The 17,812-nt window shown below is 34.2% G+C and overlaps 1 protein-coding gene and 1 long non-coding RNA gene across 9 annotated transcripts in view; one reads left to right on the top strand and one right to left on the bottom strand.

Annotated features, from left to right (window-relative positions):
* LOC135842327 (uncharacterized) overlaps window positions 1-17,812 on the bottom strand; it is a 406,653-nt gene that overhangs the window by 69,542 nt on the left and 319,299 nt on the right. The window lies entirely within an intron of this gene.
* The window catches only part of LOC135842321 (receptor-type guanylate cyclase Gyc76C-like), an 89,255-nt gene that overhangs the window by 60,075 nt on the left and 11,368 nt on the right, over window positions 1-17,812 (top strand). For all 7 annotated transcript variants that reach the window (XM_065359724.1, XM_065359723.1, XM_065359718.1 and 4 more), the window contains 9 exons: window positions 11,866-12,217; window positions 12,360-12,563; window positions 15,366-15,431; window positions 15,533-15,773; window positions 15,901-16,047; window positions 16,138-16,349; window positions 16,433-16,607; window positions 16,986-17,158; window positions 17,259-17,540. In XM_065359724.1, the coding sequence (XP_065215796.1) occupies window positions 11,879-12,217; window positions 12,360-12,563; window positions 15,366-15,431; window positions 15,533-15,773; window positions 15,901-16,047; window positions 16,138-16,349; window positions 16,433-16,607; window positions 16,986-17,158; window positions 17,259-17,540 (1,839 nt within the window). In that variant the 5' untranslated portion in view covers window positions 11,866-11,878. The remainder of the gene's footprint in view (window positions 1-11,865; window positions 12,218-12,359; window positions 12,564-15,365; window positions 15,432-15,532; window positions 15,774-15,900; window positions 16,048-16,137; window positions 16,350-16,432; window positions 16,608-16,985; window positions 17,159-17,258; window positions 17,541-17,812) is intronic.

Here is a 17,812-nt window from a genome sequence, read left to right as displayed (position 1 = left end):
CTGTTTTCATTGCTATACGTGGACTGGTTTTTCGGATGGAATTTTGTGGCCCAATTCGAGAGTCGATGTCGTATAACTATACCATGTTAGTTAATCAAAACGTGAAAGTACCATATACAGCATCGATTGTTAAGTTAGGTTGGGTTTGCCAGCCAAGGAGTCGATACAATTTAAGTGAAGGTATCCTGCTATGCTTTATTTACTCATTTACTCATTTATTGTGTAAATTTTTGTCACATTTGGATGATCGACGCTGAAATTTTTCAAAATTAAATTGAAATCTCAATGGATCTTCGTTCTGGGCTGAAACAAAAAAAAAAAAATACGTTGTTCTTCCTCTAAAAATTGTAATCCCCTGGGGTGCTTTGAGTGTACGAAAGCTTCCGGGTATATTTTGGTGAATCTCCATTTTACATCAACGTCACTTTTAAAGCTTTATTAAGCTGTCCTAAGATCATGAAAAAGGGTAAGGGGAAGGGTATAAGAAAACGACACGTTTTTTTCATAAGATTTACACGTGTGTTGGCTGTCACGTGGCGGGTTGCTCTCGACGATGTTTCCAATCACTGGATACATCAACGTCTGTTCTTTATACGTACGTAGAAGTGACGTAATGGGATAAAATTGAGGTAAAAAAAAAAACGATATCAACTCGGATTGGAAAATATTTCGCGTTTAAAATTGAGAAAATCTACTTAGTACGATGACTCGATTCGCACTCGGACATGTGTAAGTGAGGTATGCGTGTATAATTGTACAGCTCAATATACGATATGTTACGTATATTAAATCGTTATCGCCCTTGTACCTCGTGGTAATAATCGGTGCATTATCGTGATTATTTTACCATTTATTCAGAAATAGTTACTGTGTGCTATTTATATCGATGAGATGTTCGCAGATCGCAGAGTTGTGTTGTGAGTGTTTTTCGCGATACTCGTATCACTGACCTCCTGGACGAGAGCTTCGAGGTAGATATTTTTTGAATTTTTTTCAAATCGTGTGAAGAGTTTTGTACGAGATCACAAAGGTGATGAATAATAATGAAGATCCAAGTTGAACAGGGTCGAGCTCAATTTGAGGGATGTTTGTTCTAATGAAGGGGGGGGGGACTGATATTTCAAATTTTGACTTTTTTTTTAGGCAAATTTGAGTGAAATTTTACGAGTTGATTATTTTTATTTTGGCATCAAAGGTACTTTGTGTTGGAAGATCGAAGTAAAAGCTGAAAAAATTTCAACGATAAAAATGAAAAAAAAATTATTGGGATTAAAATATCCCTCTTGATCATTTTTGACTACTAGTCTTTTTTTGAGCCATTTTGAGCAAAAATTGAAAAGTCAATATTGATTGATTTTTTGTGACTTTTCTTTGTATTGGACCACCCTGTGTAATGGAAAATAACTGACGAAGTGACGATACATGAATAAATTCTTTCTTCGATCAAAAATACCTCTACCCACTCCTCCTTAGCAATACAGATCTTCAAATAATTTATTACACTTATGACAGCTTTTACCACCCTTACGTAATAACCGCTTGCAATAAATATCGATAATATTCGAACAACTTTTCGAACCCTGCTCCCTCTCTCGTCTCAAAGTATAGTTATGGTTCTTCAGAATTATTTAAAATTCTGTCGCAATACATTCACGTAGGCTATAGCGTAGTACGAGTATACGATAGGAGAACATACGACACCCGAGGGAGTAGGTATCTCGGTTCGATGGCCGATTATCACATCGCATTGTGATGATAAGAGAGCTGACAATGCAATAATTAGCGGATGCCATTGCGTTATATTGTAACCAGTCGCAAACACGCGAACCTACCTCCTCGTGTTTTACAGGACACAGGTGCATATGGCGAGCTATCGACTGTCGTGGAATTAAAAAGAAAAAAAAAGATAACTAAATTGAACGAGTATGCATAAAGCTGCGTAATTTATTTATATCAACGTATAGTTGGAAGAATTAAATGGAAGGGAATCAAGTTTGAGATATTTTTCTTTGAAATGTGGATGGAGCATTTGAATTTACTGAATGGGAGACTATATTTCAGGAATGCCCTTTGATCTTACCTTTAGTTCACAGTTTGACAAAATTGGGTCTTATGTAGAAAATGTTTACAAATGAGAACCCCTATTCTTTTTTTTTCTTTTTTTTATGCGAAGAATCCTTGAAATTCAATCAGTTTTCGATCAACGATTTTTGTTTGGTTCGGTCTAGTAAAAATTGGAATGGGTACGGTCTCAAAAATTCATATCGAAGAGTCAACAGTCCTGCTAATCTTTCAAGACCTGATTTTGTCTTACTTTTTTCCAAAAATGTTAATGGGTTGAAAAAAATGTCATTAAAAACGCTCAAAAACGATTGAAAATTTTAAAAACCAAAAATTGAACTGGTTAAAGCGTGATTTACACCCCCTGCCCTCTCAATTTTTTTGAGATGTACGTAGACGTTGGAAATGCGAAAAATTAACGAGTAAATTTCTGATCCTCTTCAGTCATTAAAAATTTGAAAAATGCCCTGCCAATGAAAAATTGAAATTGTGAAGGTGTTTCTGACACCCCTTCTCCAAAAAAATCTCCCAATGCTCAAAAATTCGAAAAATTCACATTAAAAATTTTGACTACCTCCCCCTTCCCCTCTTAAAACCCCAGAAAAAAGTCAAGTATTCGGAAAATGTTTTGGTAAAAGTTCTTCTATAGAGTTTTGCTTTGTCATTTTGAAATTTTGTTAAGCACCCTGCATCTCAAGTTGTCAAAAAGTGTTGTCTTTTTTTCATTTTTTGAATCGTACATACCTTGAAATTTTCCATCAATTTTATTTTCTTGTAAGATTCTGAATTTATTTCATTTTCTTAAAAAAAAAAAACAAAACAAAACAAATTTTAACTTTTCTCTCATTCTCTTCTTTCAGAATTCTGAATTTTTTTTACATGATTTCTTTGTACTTATTCTCTTTTAAAATTGAAAAATCTCAACATAATAAAAATATTTGATAAATTTGAAAGAATTTCAACACGACTCTCCTTCGTCCTTTTAAATTGAAACATTAATAAAATTTCATGTTGAAAATTCCGTTGTTTTTTTTTTTGTGACAAAACTACTGAAGTCTTATTCTGTTGTCAGAATATGAAAAATGAAAGTCCTTCTGTTTTGTTGAAATTGCAGAAAAAACCCTGGTTTTGTCAATTTTAGGGTTCAAACTCTTTTTCTTGTATTGTACTTTCCTTACCCAAGTTACCATTTTCGTTTCTTGCAAACGTTTTGTTGATTTTCTGACAATATGACAGATTGAGGAAAAAATCAATAAATTACCAAAATTTATCTATCAAATTTTTAAAAAGACTTTCTGATATTTTTTCAGACCTATTTTCAATTTTGGAATTCTGAACGTTGAGTTGATTTGAACAAAAAACTTATCTATGATTCAAAACTTTCTTTGACGAGAAAATTTTACTTCCATTTTTTGCCAATAATTGCCAAAATGTCCTGTATTTTGTTCTCGTTTACTGGAAAAAATTGTCATTTCTTTGGAGGAAATTTCAAAAAGTCTCAGCTTTTCTTCCATAAATCATGCGAAAGTAGGTATCGTTTTTTTGCCGGAAAACGCAGCCAAAAGTATCATTTTTTTACCAATAATTGCCAAAATGTCCAGATTTTTGCCAAAAACTGGCAAAAATTCTCCTTTTTTAAGCAAAATATCTAGAAAATTTCACTTTTTTCCAAAAATTTAGTACCTAAAAGTTTCGATTTTTTATCGAAACAAAAAGTTGCAAAAAAGTTCGCGTTTTCTATAAAAAATTATTGTGATGACAGAGTTACAAAACATCTAGTACTGCTTTTTGCTAAAGTCTTGGTGTCTTGCTATTTGAAGAAAATCTCACTTTTTTTTCCAAAAATTACCTAAAAGTCTCGTTTTTTTGCCAAAAATTGCCATTTTTTGCTATTAATTTCAAAAAAGTATGTTTTTTTGCTAAAGTTGTTAACAATTTTCGCTTTTTCGAAAATTGACAAAAATTTCAGTTTTTAGCTAAAAATTGTAATATTTTTGCAAAAAATTTCAAAGAGTTTCACATTGTTATCTATATATATATAGGTAGAGGTACATTAAAAGGGTTTTCTCAATAATTTTGGTTATTTTTTCAAGCTTTTTTAGTTACTAAAGTCACTTTTTTTTGTAAAAAAAATAGTAGGGGCTCTGCCAGTTTTTTTCATAAAATTAACAATATTATTTTTGATTTTCTCGTTGAAAATGGAAAAATTATTATTTGTATAAATTCCACTTCTCTCCTTTGTAAAAAAATTTGAAACATAATGAGGTAAAATCAAAAATTGAGTGGTGAATTTCCTCCTCCTCCCTTGACGGTTGAAGTTCTTCCGTGAAAATGAGATACGTAATCATCCAGTTTCTGGTAAATCGATAAGTCTTGTAATTTTTTAGAATTTTTACTGCGGAATCGTGAAGTTTCCGCAAGAATCGAAAAATCATTGCAGGTCGTCGGTTATAATATACTTTCAAGGGTGCTAATTACTAATTCTTATTCAATTTTTTTCGACACCCCACCACCTTCCTCCTCTCCTTGTTTCACTGGAAAATTCATTTAAAAATTGTAGTCCGAAATTTGGAGCATACAGTAGTCTTTTTCCACTTGAGATTGAGTAAGGGCTCGTATAAGACCTCTGGCGAGCTTTGGGACACCCTGGGTTGACCTGAGGACATTGAATTTCGTTGAAACAACACGGACGAGTAGAACGATCGTGGAAAACTACGTCAATCAATTAACACGTGCTCGTAATAAGGCGTTGAAAAAAGACAAATTAATAATTTAGTTATCCTCGTCTGTTCGTGCTGGTTAGGTGGATTGGATAGGTGCTTCTAATATAGTACTTATGTACCTACTTTGACTACAATAATTCTCAAGTGGGTACCATAATACGAGTACATATAGAAGGTATTTTCAGCCGTCGCGACGCGACGACTTCGCGACTCACGAGTACACTTGTTTTCAGATCAGTGGTTCCCAAATTGTGCGATCTCGCGAAAGAAGAGCGAAGTGTCGCGAGATTCTCTCGTCTGTTCGACTCGGATTCGCGAAGCACGGAGAAGTAGGTAGACATGGGCAGAGACACAGCGTCCGCGATCACGAGCTCGGAGGTTCGATGTACCTCTCGATAGTGAGAGGCTAAAAATAACTCGTTTTACGACGGCTTTTAAAATATTATAGTTTATCTAACGCCAAGTTACTCGTAGTACTTCTCCAAAGCGGTACTACAACTTGTAAAATTGTTCGCAAAATCCCCCCTCCCCTCCCCCTTCCGTCTCCTGCGATCATCTCGACTGATGTTGATCTGTGTGTTTTACCGTCCGATCTTTCTCACTACTCCGGTGATTCAATCGGTTGTGCGAAATACGAGAGTATCATCATACTAGATAGAAGTTTTATTGCTGATAATAATGATTGATAATGTTGTCAATGCGGATATTTTTCCAAGATAATGTCGTTAAAATGTAGACGAAACTTTTTTCACGCCGGAGATCGTATGTGCTCGTAGCTCGATGGTATCCCCGCGATCGTCTCCGACGTCGTCAGCGCCACCATCGACGAGTTATATAATTTTTTTATAACTGTTTTTAAAACACTCGTTATTAATGTATAGCCGCGTTCGACAACTAATTATAATTTTATTACGCTATTAAAAAAACACGTTGGTCGAAAATTACGAGCGTGTTTCTCGGTTAAGGTCAGGGAGGTGGCGGTGTAACCTATACCTGGGTACTTACGTGAGAGATTTTGATAATCAATTTTAGTAATTTTGTGTACCTACTCGTGCGAGCAAAATAACGTAATAGTGTGCCAGTATGTCTATATGGCTAAATTGATAAGAGTGTTTGTGCTGTTGTTTGAATCACTGTATCGGGGGAGGTGGAGCTGCCTGGGGTGTATGGAGTGTGCTAGAGAGAGAAAGAGTGGCCAAATTGAAAGTTTGGATGTAAATAGGTATAGTGGAAAAAACACCTATGTCGAACGTGTTGCTCATCTTGAAAATTCAAGGAGTAAATGCTCGTTTCATGATAAGAGACGTTTTTCAATACTGGTGATTTAACCTGCCAGGACCAGTTTCAGCCTCTTTCTGGTGAAATTGGAGTTTTCTGTCAGATTTGGATTTTTCTCCATAATTTTTGAATTTCTCTCAAAACAGGAAAATTGTTGAAGGCTGCTGGAAATTTTTGAAGATTTGATCTCAAATGATGACAGCTGAAATTTCGCCCAATTTCATTTCATTTTTCAGCCCACCTATTTTGGTTTGAAAATTAGTCGCGAATTGGACTGAATTTGATCACTGATCGCCCAATTTCGATTGAAACACATTTCTTCGATTCTAACGAGCTGAAGTCATCTGTATTAGCGATTCAGATTGCACGAGTATAAGGTAATGAGAATAACAAATGAACCTACGTATAGGGTCGAAGAGAGTATTACGTCACTCGATTTAGTAAGTCATACTATTAAATGATCGATTGTACTACGTGGACTTCCTCCTTACGATATGTCGATTCCCTCACGTCGCCAATCCTGCTTCATTGGTCGGTCTACTATACATATACAGGAACAACGTGTTTGTAATTTGTATTGCATTATTACGCGAGAAGAATACTACATTTCAATTTCGAACTGGTGTCTAAAAATACACCTTATAAATATCTACATACACATAGATTTTGATCGTGTGTACTGTGTACTCTGTGTGTAGTAAATTACCAGCGGTATATACTCGTACATCATACATCATCGTGGTGAAACTCGCGCTTTGAAAACTTAACGAGGAGACATTTATCTCATCATAAGAATTGATAACGACGACTACGCGGGACGCGCGCGCATCGCGTACATTTATTTGATCATAAAACCAGCAAATATTCCAACCTTCGTCGATAATGCGTTATATTTACAATTGCTATTTATAAATTCGATTGTTTTCTCCGCAGCGAGTGCGGTGGAGAGGGGGAATTTTCTCATTCTGTGATGACGAGCCGGCCGAGAACTCTGATGAAGGCGGGTTAAACCAGAGGGGACTCAATGAAGATTCTAACTCGGGTTTTGGTGAATGAAGCGAGCTGAATTGAGGGGGAGGGTCAAGGTTAAAGGGTAAAAAGAGACTGGTGTTAAGAGAGAGGAAAATGAGAGGATGCTAGGACAAGAAGGTGGTTGCAGGAAGGAAGGGTGAATGGGATAATTGAGCAAATGAATTGAATCGACATTTTCAACGGTTAGGGAAAGCAATTTTTTCCATTGAGTTGAGGATTTTGAATCGTTGGCGAATTCAGAGTGGAATCAGGTATTTCTTCTTGAACAAATTGTTTACATTGATGTTTTATTTACTTATGCGACGATGAATCATTCAATTATTCACCTCAAACGATATTCTTATTCATATGATTTTTAATGAATCGTTCGCGAACGACATTTTCTCGATGAATCGTTCGTATAAGAGGAAAAGGACCATAAAAGGACATATGTACTATTTTTCGAATGAATCATTCGCGAACGTTATTTTTCGAAAAAATTGTTCACGAATGACATTTTTTGGATGAATTATTCGCGAACGATTTTACTTTTGAACGAATCGTTCATGAACGACATTTTTTGAACGAATTGTTCTCAATCAATTTTTTTGTATGAATCGTTCGCGAACGACATTTTTTGAACGAATTGTTCACAAACTATATTTCTTGGATGAATCGTTCGCGAACGACTTTACTTTTGAACGAATCGTTCGTGAACGACATGTTTTGAACAAATTGTTCCAATCAATCTTTTGGATGAATCGTTCGCGAACGACATTTTTCGAACGAATTGTTTTGTTCACAAACTAAATTTTTTGAACGAATTGTTCACAAACTAAATTTTTTGGATGAATCGTTCGTGAGCGACATTTTTTGAACTAATTGTTCCAATAATTTTTTTGGATGAATCGTTCGCGAACGACATTTTCCGTACGAGTTGTTCACAAACTACATTTCTTGAATGAATCGTTCGCAAACAATTTTACTTTTGAACAAATCGTTCGTGAACATTTTTTGAACGAAATTGTTCGCAAACTAAATTTTTTGGATGAATCGTTCGTGAACGGAATTTTTTGAACGAATTGTTCCAAACAGTTTTTTTGGATGAATCGTTCGCGAACGACATTTTTTGAAAAAATTGTTCATAAACTAAATTTTTTGAATGAATCGTTCGCGAACAATTTTACTTCTGAACGAATCGTTCGTGAGCGACATTTCTTGAACAAATTGTTCCCAAACAATTTTTTCGGATGAATCGTTCGCGAACGACATTTTTTGAACGAATTGTTCGCGAACGAATTTTTTTCGGTGAATCGTTTACGAACATCTATGTATTCATATTTCACATATACGCATAATATGAAGATGAACGATGTTGTCCTTAATGACGAGTCCGTAAACGAATGCGTGTTTTATTCACTTGAGATCATTTCAGTGAATCAGTAATTCATTTCGAACGTTTTTTTTTTTTTTTTTTTGATAGTGACTTATTTGAATCATCTTATACATTATTATGACCTCACTGGTTGGTCGAGACTGATCGAATTAACATGAACGATTGTGATCCTTTCTGAATCATCACGATCACGAACGACGTTTTTTAAATTCGTGTACCAAAAAATGAAAGGGTTCTTCGTTCGTAGATAAGAAACGACTGTCCTTTCCTGTGAACAGTTCAGTAAATTTACGAAAAGACTCATTTTGAACGTGTTTTTGTTGAAAGACCGGTTGGGAAAAAGAAAAAAATCGTTCAGTTACAGCGGATGAACGTCCTCATTTGTAAATCATTCGATCAGTCATTCTCACGAACGATTTATTCATTCGTTGAGTTATTGATCGTCAAGTGACTTGACTAATTCTAAGTGAATCACTCGCGAACGATTTTTTTTTCTGTAAAAATGGGACTGAATTTCTTATGAAAGGTAAGATTCATTTCGCACAATATTCTTCTAAGAGCTATCCAAAAAATTGTATGTACGTGAATAAAATAAACGAATGATTTCGAGCGAATCGTTCGCGAACGACCTTCTTATTTGCCAAATATTTGGTGGATCAATAATTGCCAGTGGTTCATTCACGTGGTTTATCGAATCTTTGTCGAATATGAATGGATCAATCTTGAGTTGTTCTATTCGTTTTCAAGCAAATCGTTCGCGAACGAACGTGATTTGTTGAATTATTTTCTGTGTGATATTGCATCAGAAATGAAATGCCCTCTGCAATGAATAATTTTCGATTTGAACGAATCCAAAAAAATAATTATCAATGAATTCACTTTTCATGAAGTTCGTTCGCGACCGTCCAAAATTGAATCGATTTTTGTGCAAAATTCAACTTTTCCTGTAGAGAAACTTTTAAAAAAAATATCCCAACTTTTAAATTACCTGTTCAACAAGTTACTTTCTGCGATCGAGTAATTGAAAACTCGAATCATTTTTGAACGAGTCTTTCGCGAACGAATCATTTTCATAATATGAATAATTATTCAGTTTTAACGAGTCTTTCTTCGCCCCCGATGAATTATTATTGATGAATCCATCGCAAAGGATCAATTCGACTCACTCGCCAACTAACCGATTTGATCAGTTCTTATAAAGAATCATTCTTCAAGAATCGATTCTTTGAGTATAATTTCAAAATTGACGAATAATTATCGAATCAGTGTTGATTGAATTTTTCATTTACGAAAATAAATCCGACGTGTTTTTCTTGTTGAAATTGTGATACCATTTACCATTTTCTATGCTTGAACAACGTTCAATTTTTTCGAGTCGTTCGCGAACGAGAGTCGGTTCATTTTTTTTGTTCATTGATTTTCAATAAATTAGAATTTTCTTTTTATATCCCCTTCTTCTTTTTTGGAATGATTTTGAAAGGCCCTTCAATATATCTCTCTTGCGAACGACTGAATCGTTTTTCTGACAGCTCAACTGTTATGTCTGTTGTCGAACGATTATGGAGCGTATGATAAGATGAACATTCTAATTATTGAGGATAAGAATTCAATTCATCCTGTCTGAATTATTTATATCTGTACGAATGCGAAAGTATGTAAAATCAACTTGTTTGGAGACTCCAGCTCAAGTTGCGCAATTTCGTTCTTTTTTCAAGTTTTCCCACATTACGACGGTGTTTTACAATTGAATCGATGAGAACTCAAGAGGGATCCAGTCATACACTCTGGCAATTTTCAGGAAACACAGATAACTAATTTATTCAAGGGATTCTTTTCAGTTCTCACCGATTCAATTTCAATTTGTACATAAATAGAGCGCACCTAGGTAAAAGGAATGAGTTTAAAAAAGCTGTTTGTTGCAAACGTCGTAAAAAACATGCACTACTCGTGAAAAAAATAAATAAATATGTACGCTACGTTCAACGTAGTATTTTAACGAATTATAACATCGATCATTTGATGTTTTTTATTTTCTTTCAGAAATGCTTTCCTTACTAAAACGTTGTACCTACTTATCATTTGGAGAAATATTTTCGCCTAAATAAGATGCTCGTTTGACAAAATCGTTTGAAGTGTATTTTATACAGCACATTGCAAAAAAGGCGTCGAAGTACTATACGTAATTTGTTCTCACGTGTACCGACTTCGTATTCGAGCGAAGCTTTCATCGCGTCCTCTTTTTGTATTTATAAAGTTAAGACTATGAAATCGAGCCAGGGTACAATTAATAAAGCTCATTATACCTACACTTGTGCTATAAGTTTATTTGAGAAAATATATGAAAGACGAGTAGGCAGGTAGAGTAGTGAAATGGCGAACTCATTTCGAAGACATTGAAAAATATATACGTAGGTAAAATGAATTAATTTCCACGACACGCGAATACTTCGTCGCTCCCTTTCGACTGCTCTATCGTGTGAAAAAATTCACCCCTGTGTCCCGGAGAGTGCTTGTTATCAAAAGCTCACGTGTTCGTTAAGCAATTAATATCCATTTATACGAAGTATCTAGTTAGATCGATGTTTGTAGTTGGTTTGCCTTCGTATTCGAATTCATTTATATACGTCCAGAGCTAACGTACGTTTCATTGTAAAAATTGGGAATTTTTTTTCACGTCTAGAGTCTAATTTAAAAATTGAATTACATTTGCATAATTTTTGGACTGAGGCGTCGTCGCCGCATCGCCATTCGTCTGCCAGGTACTTAGACCAGTATAGGTACAGTAAGCTATATTTAAAATGTTCGCAGCATAGAATAGAAGTACGACAACAATTCGAGCAGGTATCGTCGATGACACGTTATTTAACGACGAATAGTGCCATTTTTCATAAGTCCAAAGAGACGACCATGGCATGACATGGCACGCACCAGGCCGATGGCTATGTTATGTAACGGTTCTGTCTCAATTAATATACATACCTTATTGCGCTTGCCTATGTGTATGTGAGTATGAGTGTGTGTGAGGTGCTTTAGAGACCATCGAAGGAAGAATATTTGCATACGTATATCAATTAACTCGATGACTACCGAAAAAAGATACGGTCTCTTATAAGGACAGGGAAGCAGAGGCAGGGTAAAAAATACGACAGAGAAACTCGTTTCGGGCGATTTTAATTTATTTTTAAAACGTCATTAAAGAAGACTTACACGTCGATGGCTAAAAATAACCTGTAAATTTTCCGCCCGTATGGCCGACGACGCGACGAGTGCTGCGAGGGAGCGGCGTGGTGGTCGATTTATTATACTTTATATCGTATTTTTATGTATTTTCAATTACGATAACAACACTACTTGATAATAATACCTACGTACCTATTGAATTCTCTGTTTGACCAGGTGAGGAACTACAATGAAAAATCCACCAGTCGTATGCGCCGTGTACATTTGCTGCTTGCTTCAAGTATTCATGGCTGCGGCTTCGATGGCATTGGTCGAGAATCCAGGCGCAGGCAACGAATCATCGAAAACGACCAGCTCGAATTCGTGTCCATGTCCACCTTCGTCGTCCTCGAACGATACCAACTCCAGCGTCGCCGCCGCAGTGGTTGAATACTACACAAACACCTCTATCCCCAAAGGTCGCGTGAAAAACATCACCATCGGATATTTAAGCACGGTTAAAGGCTCGGGACTCCCGGAAAGGCAAGGCTTGGCTATTTCTGGAGCACTTACAACGGCGTTGAACAAAGTGAGATTCGAATTTGCTACCGGTGTTGATTGCGAAGACCTCGCCTCAGCAGTCCTGTACTCGAGGCTGGAGTCGATTTCAACATGAATTTGATCAGTTTATTCGACGGTGCTGGGTTTCTATCTTCTTTTATACGTTACAGATTAATGAAACATTCCGCGAAAAGTTTCCTTATATTAATTGGACCTTGAAATGGAGCGATACGTATGGCGATGAAGTCATCGGTACCAGAATCATCACCGAAATGATTTGTCAAAACGTATCCGTGTTTATAGGTCCAGATGCCAAAACGTGTAAAACTCAAGCAATCGTAGCCAAGTCGAGAAACATTCCCATGATTAGTTTCGTAAGTACTCGTATAAAAAATATTTAAAATATTTTCAAAATCCACTTTCAAAAACTAAAACGAAATGCTAACAATGTAGATTCAAAATTTGAATTAGCGGACAATCCACAATTTATTTTAGTGTAGGTATCGAGATGGTATAAAGTCGCATTTTCGCAAAAACTTTCAAAAAGTCTCAATTTTTCCCTCCAAAGGTTGTTAAAAAATCGATAATAATTGCAAAAAAGTCTTCCTTTTTGTTAAAATTATCAAAGTCTTGTTTTTTTTTTTACAAAAAATTGGTTAAAAACTTATCCTTTTGCAAAAAAATCTAAAAAGTTTGATTTTTTTCCAAAAATTTTCCAAATGCATTGCTCTTTGACCAAAAGTTGTCAAATATTCTCGCTTTTTCAGAAATTACTAAAGTTTTTAATTTTTAACAAAATAGCTCGACTTTTTTTTAAAAAAGTTCCAAAAATGTCACTAACTTCAAAATTTATCCAAAAGTCAGGGTTTTTTTTGCCAAAAATTGCCAAAAAGCCTGTCCTTTTGCTGAAATTGTCAGTCTTGCTTTTTGCCAAAAAATGTCAATAGCTGAATAATTTTTTTTTACAAAATCTTACTTTTTTCTAAAAAATTGTCCAAAAGTGACATTTTTTTGACAGAAATTGCAAAAATACCTCCTGTTTGCTGAAATGGTCATAAATTTTCGCTTTTTAACGATGGCTGGATTTTTCTCACAAAAAAATACAGAAAATCGTAATTTTGTTAAAAAATTGCAGAAAAGCTCTTCTATTTGATAAAATTTTCAGTTTTGCTTTTTGACAAAAATTAACAAAAATTTCCATTTTTTCAGAAATAACCAAATTTTTTTTTCAGCTGACTTTTTTTTATAAAAATTCCAAAAATCTTGCTTTTTTCAAAATTTATCCAAAAAAGTCAGGGTTTTTGCCAAAAAATGTCAATAGCTAAATAATTTTGTTGTTTCGTTTTTTTTCCTTTACAAAATCTTACTTTTTTCTAAAAAATTGTCCAAAAGTCACGTTCTTTTTTTTGACAGAAATTGCAAAAATACCTACTGTTTGCTAAAATGGTCATAAATTTTCGCTTTTTAACAATGGCTGAATTTTTTTGTTCAAAAATTGCTGAAAATTTCTTCTATTTGCTAAAATTGCCAAAGTCTTGCTTTTTGACAAAAATTAACAAAAATTTCCATTTTTTCAGAAATTACTAAAATCTGACTGTTTTTTCATAAAAAATTCCAAAAATCTTACTTTTTTCAAAATTTATCCAAAAGTCAGGGTTTTTTGCCAAAAAATGTCAATAGCTGAATAATTTTGCTGTTTTGTTTGTTTGTTTTTTTTTTTTTACAAAATCTTCCTTTTTTCTAAATTTCTAAAAAAATTTTTCAAAAGTCACGTTTTTTTTGACAGAAATTGCAAAAATACCTGTTGTTTGCTAAAATGGTCATAAATTTTCGCTTTTCAGCAATGGCTGGATTTTTTTTCATAAAAAAAATACAGAAAATCGTAACTTTGTTCAAAAATTGCAGAAAAGCTCTCCTCGTATTTGATAAAATTGTCAAAGTCTTGCTCTAAGACAAAAATTAACAAAAATTTCCATTTTTTCATAAATGACTAAAATTTTTGTTTAGCTGACTTTCTTTTTATAAAAAATTCCAAAAATCTTACTTTTTTCAAAATTTATCCAAAAGGCAGTTTTTTTTTTTGCCAAAAGTAGCCATAAAGCTTGTCCTTTTGCTAAAATTGTCAGTCTTGCTTTTTGTCAAAAAATGTCAATAGCTGAACAATTTTACTTACTGTTTTTTTTATTATTCTTACAAAATTTTACTTTTTTAAAAAATTTGTTCAAAAGTCACGTTTTTTTGTTCAGACATTGCAAAAATCCCTCTTGTTTGCTAAAATTGTGAATCTTGCTTTTTTCTTTTCAAAAGAAATTGTAATTTTTTGCGAAAATTGCGTTTGGTAAGATTGACAAAGTCGTACTTTTTGACAACAATTATCAAAACTTTCTATTTTTTCAGAAATGACTAAAATTTTTGATTTTCAACAAAATGACTGACTTTTTTTTACACAAATTCCAAAAAATCTCATTTTTTTCAAAATTTATCCAAAAGTCAGATTTTTTGCCAAAAATTGCCAGAAAATCTGTCATTTTTGTTTTTTTGGCGAAATAGCTGACATTTTTTGTACACCTAATTTCTGATGAAATAATTTGGAAATTGTCAAAAATTCCAGTTTTTTTAGAGACAACTAAAATTCTTGCTTTTTGCAAAATGACTGAAATTTTTTTTCACAGACACGTTTCGAAAGATCTCACGTTTTTTTTTTTCAAAATTAGTTCAAAGTTACTTTTTTTTGTCAGAAATTGTCGAAAAGTACTACCGTTTGCTAAGATTGTGGGTCTTGATTTTGTTTTTTCAGAATTGACAAAAATGTTTACTTTGTAGCAAAATGGCTAAAAATTTTCGATTTTTCTGCAAAAAATTCCAAAAAATTTAATAGTCCATTTTTTAAAAAAAATTATCCCGAAGTCTCTTTTTTTGGCCCGGAATTGCCAAAAATCCATTTCAAAATTGCAAAAATTCTCATTTCAATGCTGAAAATTTTTTAAAAAATACAAAATGATCCAATTTAAAAAAAAAAAATGAAAACTAGAACGTTTCTAAAAGGCCAAAGAAACTCAAAAACTCTTTAAATTGCCGTAGGACGCTGATTGTTATGTCACTCAATTCATTAATGTTTAAAGTATACTTAGTACGTACTACGAAAATTTACTAATATATTTTTCATGCATTTTCAGAGGTGTTCCGAATACCTAGGCAGTGATATGAACACATTTGCTAGAACAGAGCCACCAGAAACACAGGTGCATATTTTATTTTCGCACGTATTGCATTCGATGTACTCGTTGGCTATTGTATTAAATTTCTCAGTGTGTTTTTTTTCGTTTGTTGTGATTCTGTTTAGATAACGAAATCGGCGATAGCTACGTTACGTTATTTTAAATGGAAGATTTTCGCCATATTTTACGAAAAAAATAGCAAAATTATAGCCGAATCGTTGAAAAAAGATGCAGAAAATTCCAACCTTACAGTGTCATTTTTTCACGACGTCGAAGCTCATCACGATTGTTGTAGGAACGCAGAACCTTGCTGTCAGGCGACCTATTTGCCGGATTTATTGAGGGAGGCTGAAAAAAAAGCTAGAAGTAAGCGAAATTTAATGGTTATTTTGATCTTTTGTAACATTTTCGTTGAATTTGAGGCTTTTTTAAAAAAAATTAGATAACGTATTAGAACTGTGTTTATATATATGTATCAATTTTTTTTTTTCAGTTTACGTTTTCATCGGTACAACCACCATGTTGGTCGAATTCACCAGACAGATGGAAATTATGGAGTATTTTGACCAGGGCGAATATTTAGTAATTTATTTGAATAACGAAGCGTACACTAACGTAGAGGCCGATTTTTATCTTTGGCGTAAGTTTCACCTAATTCAATTCATATTAAATTAAAATATATCTCGTATCGATTCTCATTCGATTAATTGTCGTTTCTTCTGTATCGTAGTGGCCGACGATTTGAGTAAAAACAGTAAATGTACCGACGTTGAACCTGTACAAAGAATAGAAAGAAGAGCCAAATCCATTCTGGCGATTGTAGGATCGCCACCCACCGCAAACTATCAAGACGTTTTCATAAAAGATGTTTTGTATGCGAACACTCAGGATCCGTTCAATTTCCCCATGCCAGAAGTGCTGAGTCGAGAATCCATGAGAAAGGTTGTTGAACGCCCGAATAATAATTTTCCTCGTATGTTTCCGATAGTGATAATAATTCCTTTTGATGTCGGTTTTCCTCGCAGTTCGTCACCATTCACGCGGCGTATCTGTACGATGCGTTGATGTTGTACGCAAATGCATTGTTTGGTTTGATCGATCAGTTACCGGAAGCGAATAAAACTCTGGAAAGTCTGGATGCAATCGAGGCCAATGGTACCGAAATCATACAATATATCATGAAGAAAGGAACTTACAACAGTTAGTACCCTCTACCTTAATTGTGTAATATATTCCAATTTTTGATTAAATTTTTGGAATCAATCCAGCCCCTTCATCCGTATTCGTATTGTTTGTTTGTCATTTGCGTTATTTACATGCAGCGAAAAAATTTTCATTCGTGAGAAATTCGAAAAGTGTCTAGTTTTTTCATCTCTGAAAAATTGTTTTATAAATGGAGGGGAAATATTAATAATGGAAGGGATTGTGGAAACAACGAATAACATTTTTTATTGCTAAAACCAATTGAAAGTAAATTTCAACTTTTCAGAATGGTTCAATTTGAAAAGTTATGATGACTGAAAACTGAATATTATATGTAATAATTAGAGAAAACTAATTTTTGTACGATATTCGCAGGTATAACTGGCTCGGGGATGAAAATCGACTCAAAAGGCGATTCCGAAGGTAACTTTACGGTATTGTCGTTGAAACGAGAAGTACACAACAACAGTAAAACTAATTTCTCTTGCGAATATATCATGCGACCAATCGGAGGATTCGTGTATAATAGTAATAATAATGGTAGCTTGGTAAGCATTTGTTTGATTTTTTTTTTCTTTTTTGCAATACTGGTTCGATAGCTGTTTTTTTTTCTTTTTTTATTACGGAAGGTTGTATTTTTTTGAACAGGAATTCAAGTTATTATCACCGGGCGAGCAAATAGATTGGGTGATGTCACGTGCGCCGCAAGATCAACCGAATTGCGGATTCAAAGGGGAATTTTGTATGGATGACTCGCAGACTGAATCCTGGATAGCCGGAATCTTAGGGGTTCTGTTGAGCTTCTCGTTCGTCATCATTGTGATAATGTATAGAAAATGGAAAATCGAAATGGAAATCGAAGGGTTGTTGTGGAAAATCGACCCTAACGATTTGATCGGATTCTACGGCAACGATATGAGCTCCACTAAGGTAACTTGAAGGTCTACTTGTGTTAACAACATTGAACCAGAGAAAGAAAATTCTGAAAAATATTCAAAAATAGACCACTAACCCACGTTCCAAATGGTGGATTTCTTTGAAAATTCTGTTTTTGAGTATCAAAATTTTGAAGCAAAATAATAAACTTTTTATGAGTAAACTCGTCACACAAAAAACATCCCTTTTTATGCCTTTCTAACTATACTGAATTTCGAGAACTTTTGCCCTCGCTTCGCCAGGTCCAGTTCATTTCTCTTTTCCAT

This window comes from Planococcus citri, chromosome 4 (genome assembly GCF_950023065.1).
Source record: "Planococcus citri chromosome 4, ihPlaCitr1.1, whole genome shotgun sequence".
NCBI lineage: Eukaryota > Metazoa > Arthropoda > Insecta > Hemiptera > Pseudococcidae > Planococcus > Planococcus citri.
The sequence above is the reverse complement of the archived record's forward strand: the minus strand, read 5'-3'. Positions and strand labels throughout refer to the sequence as shown.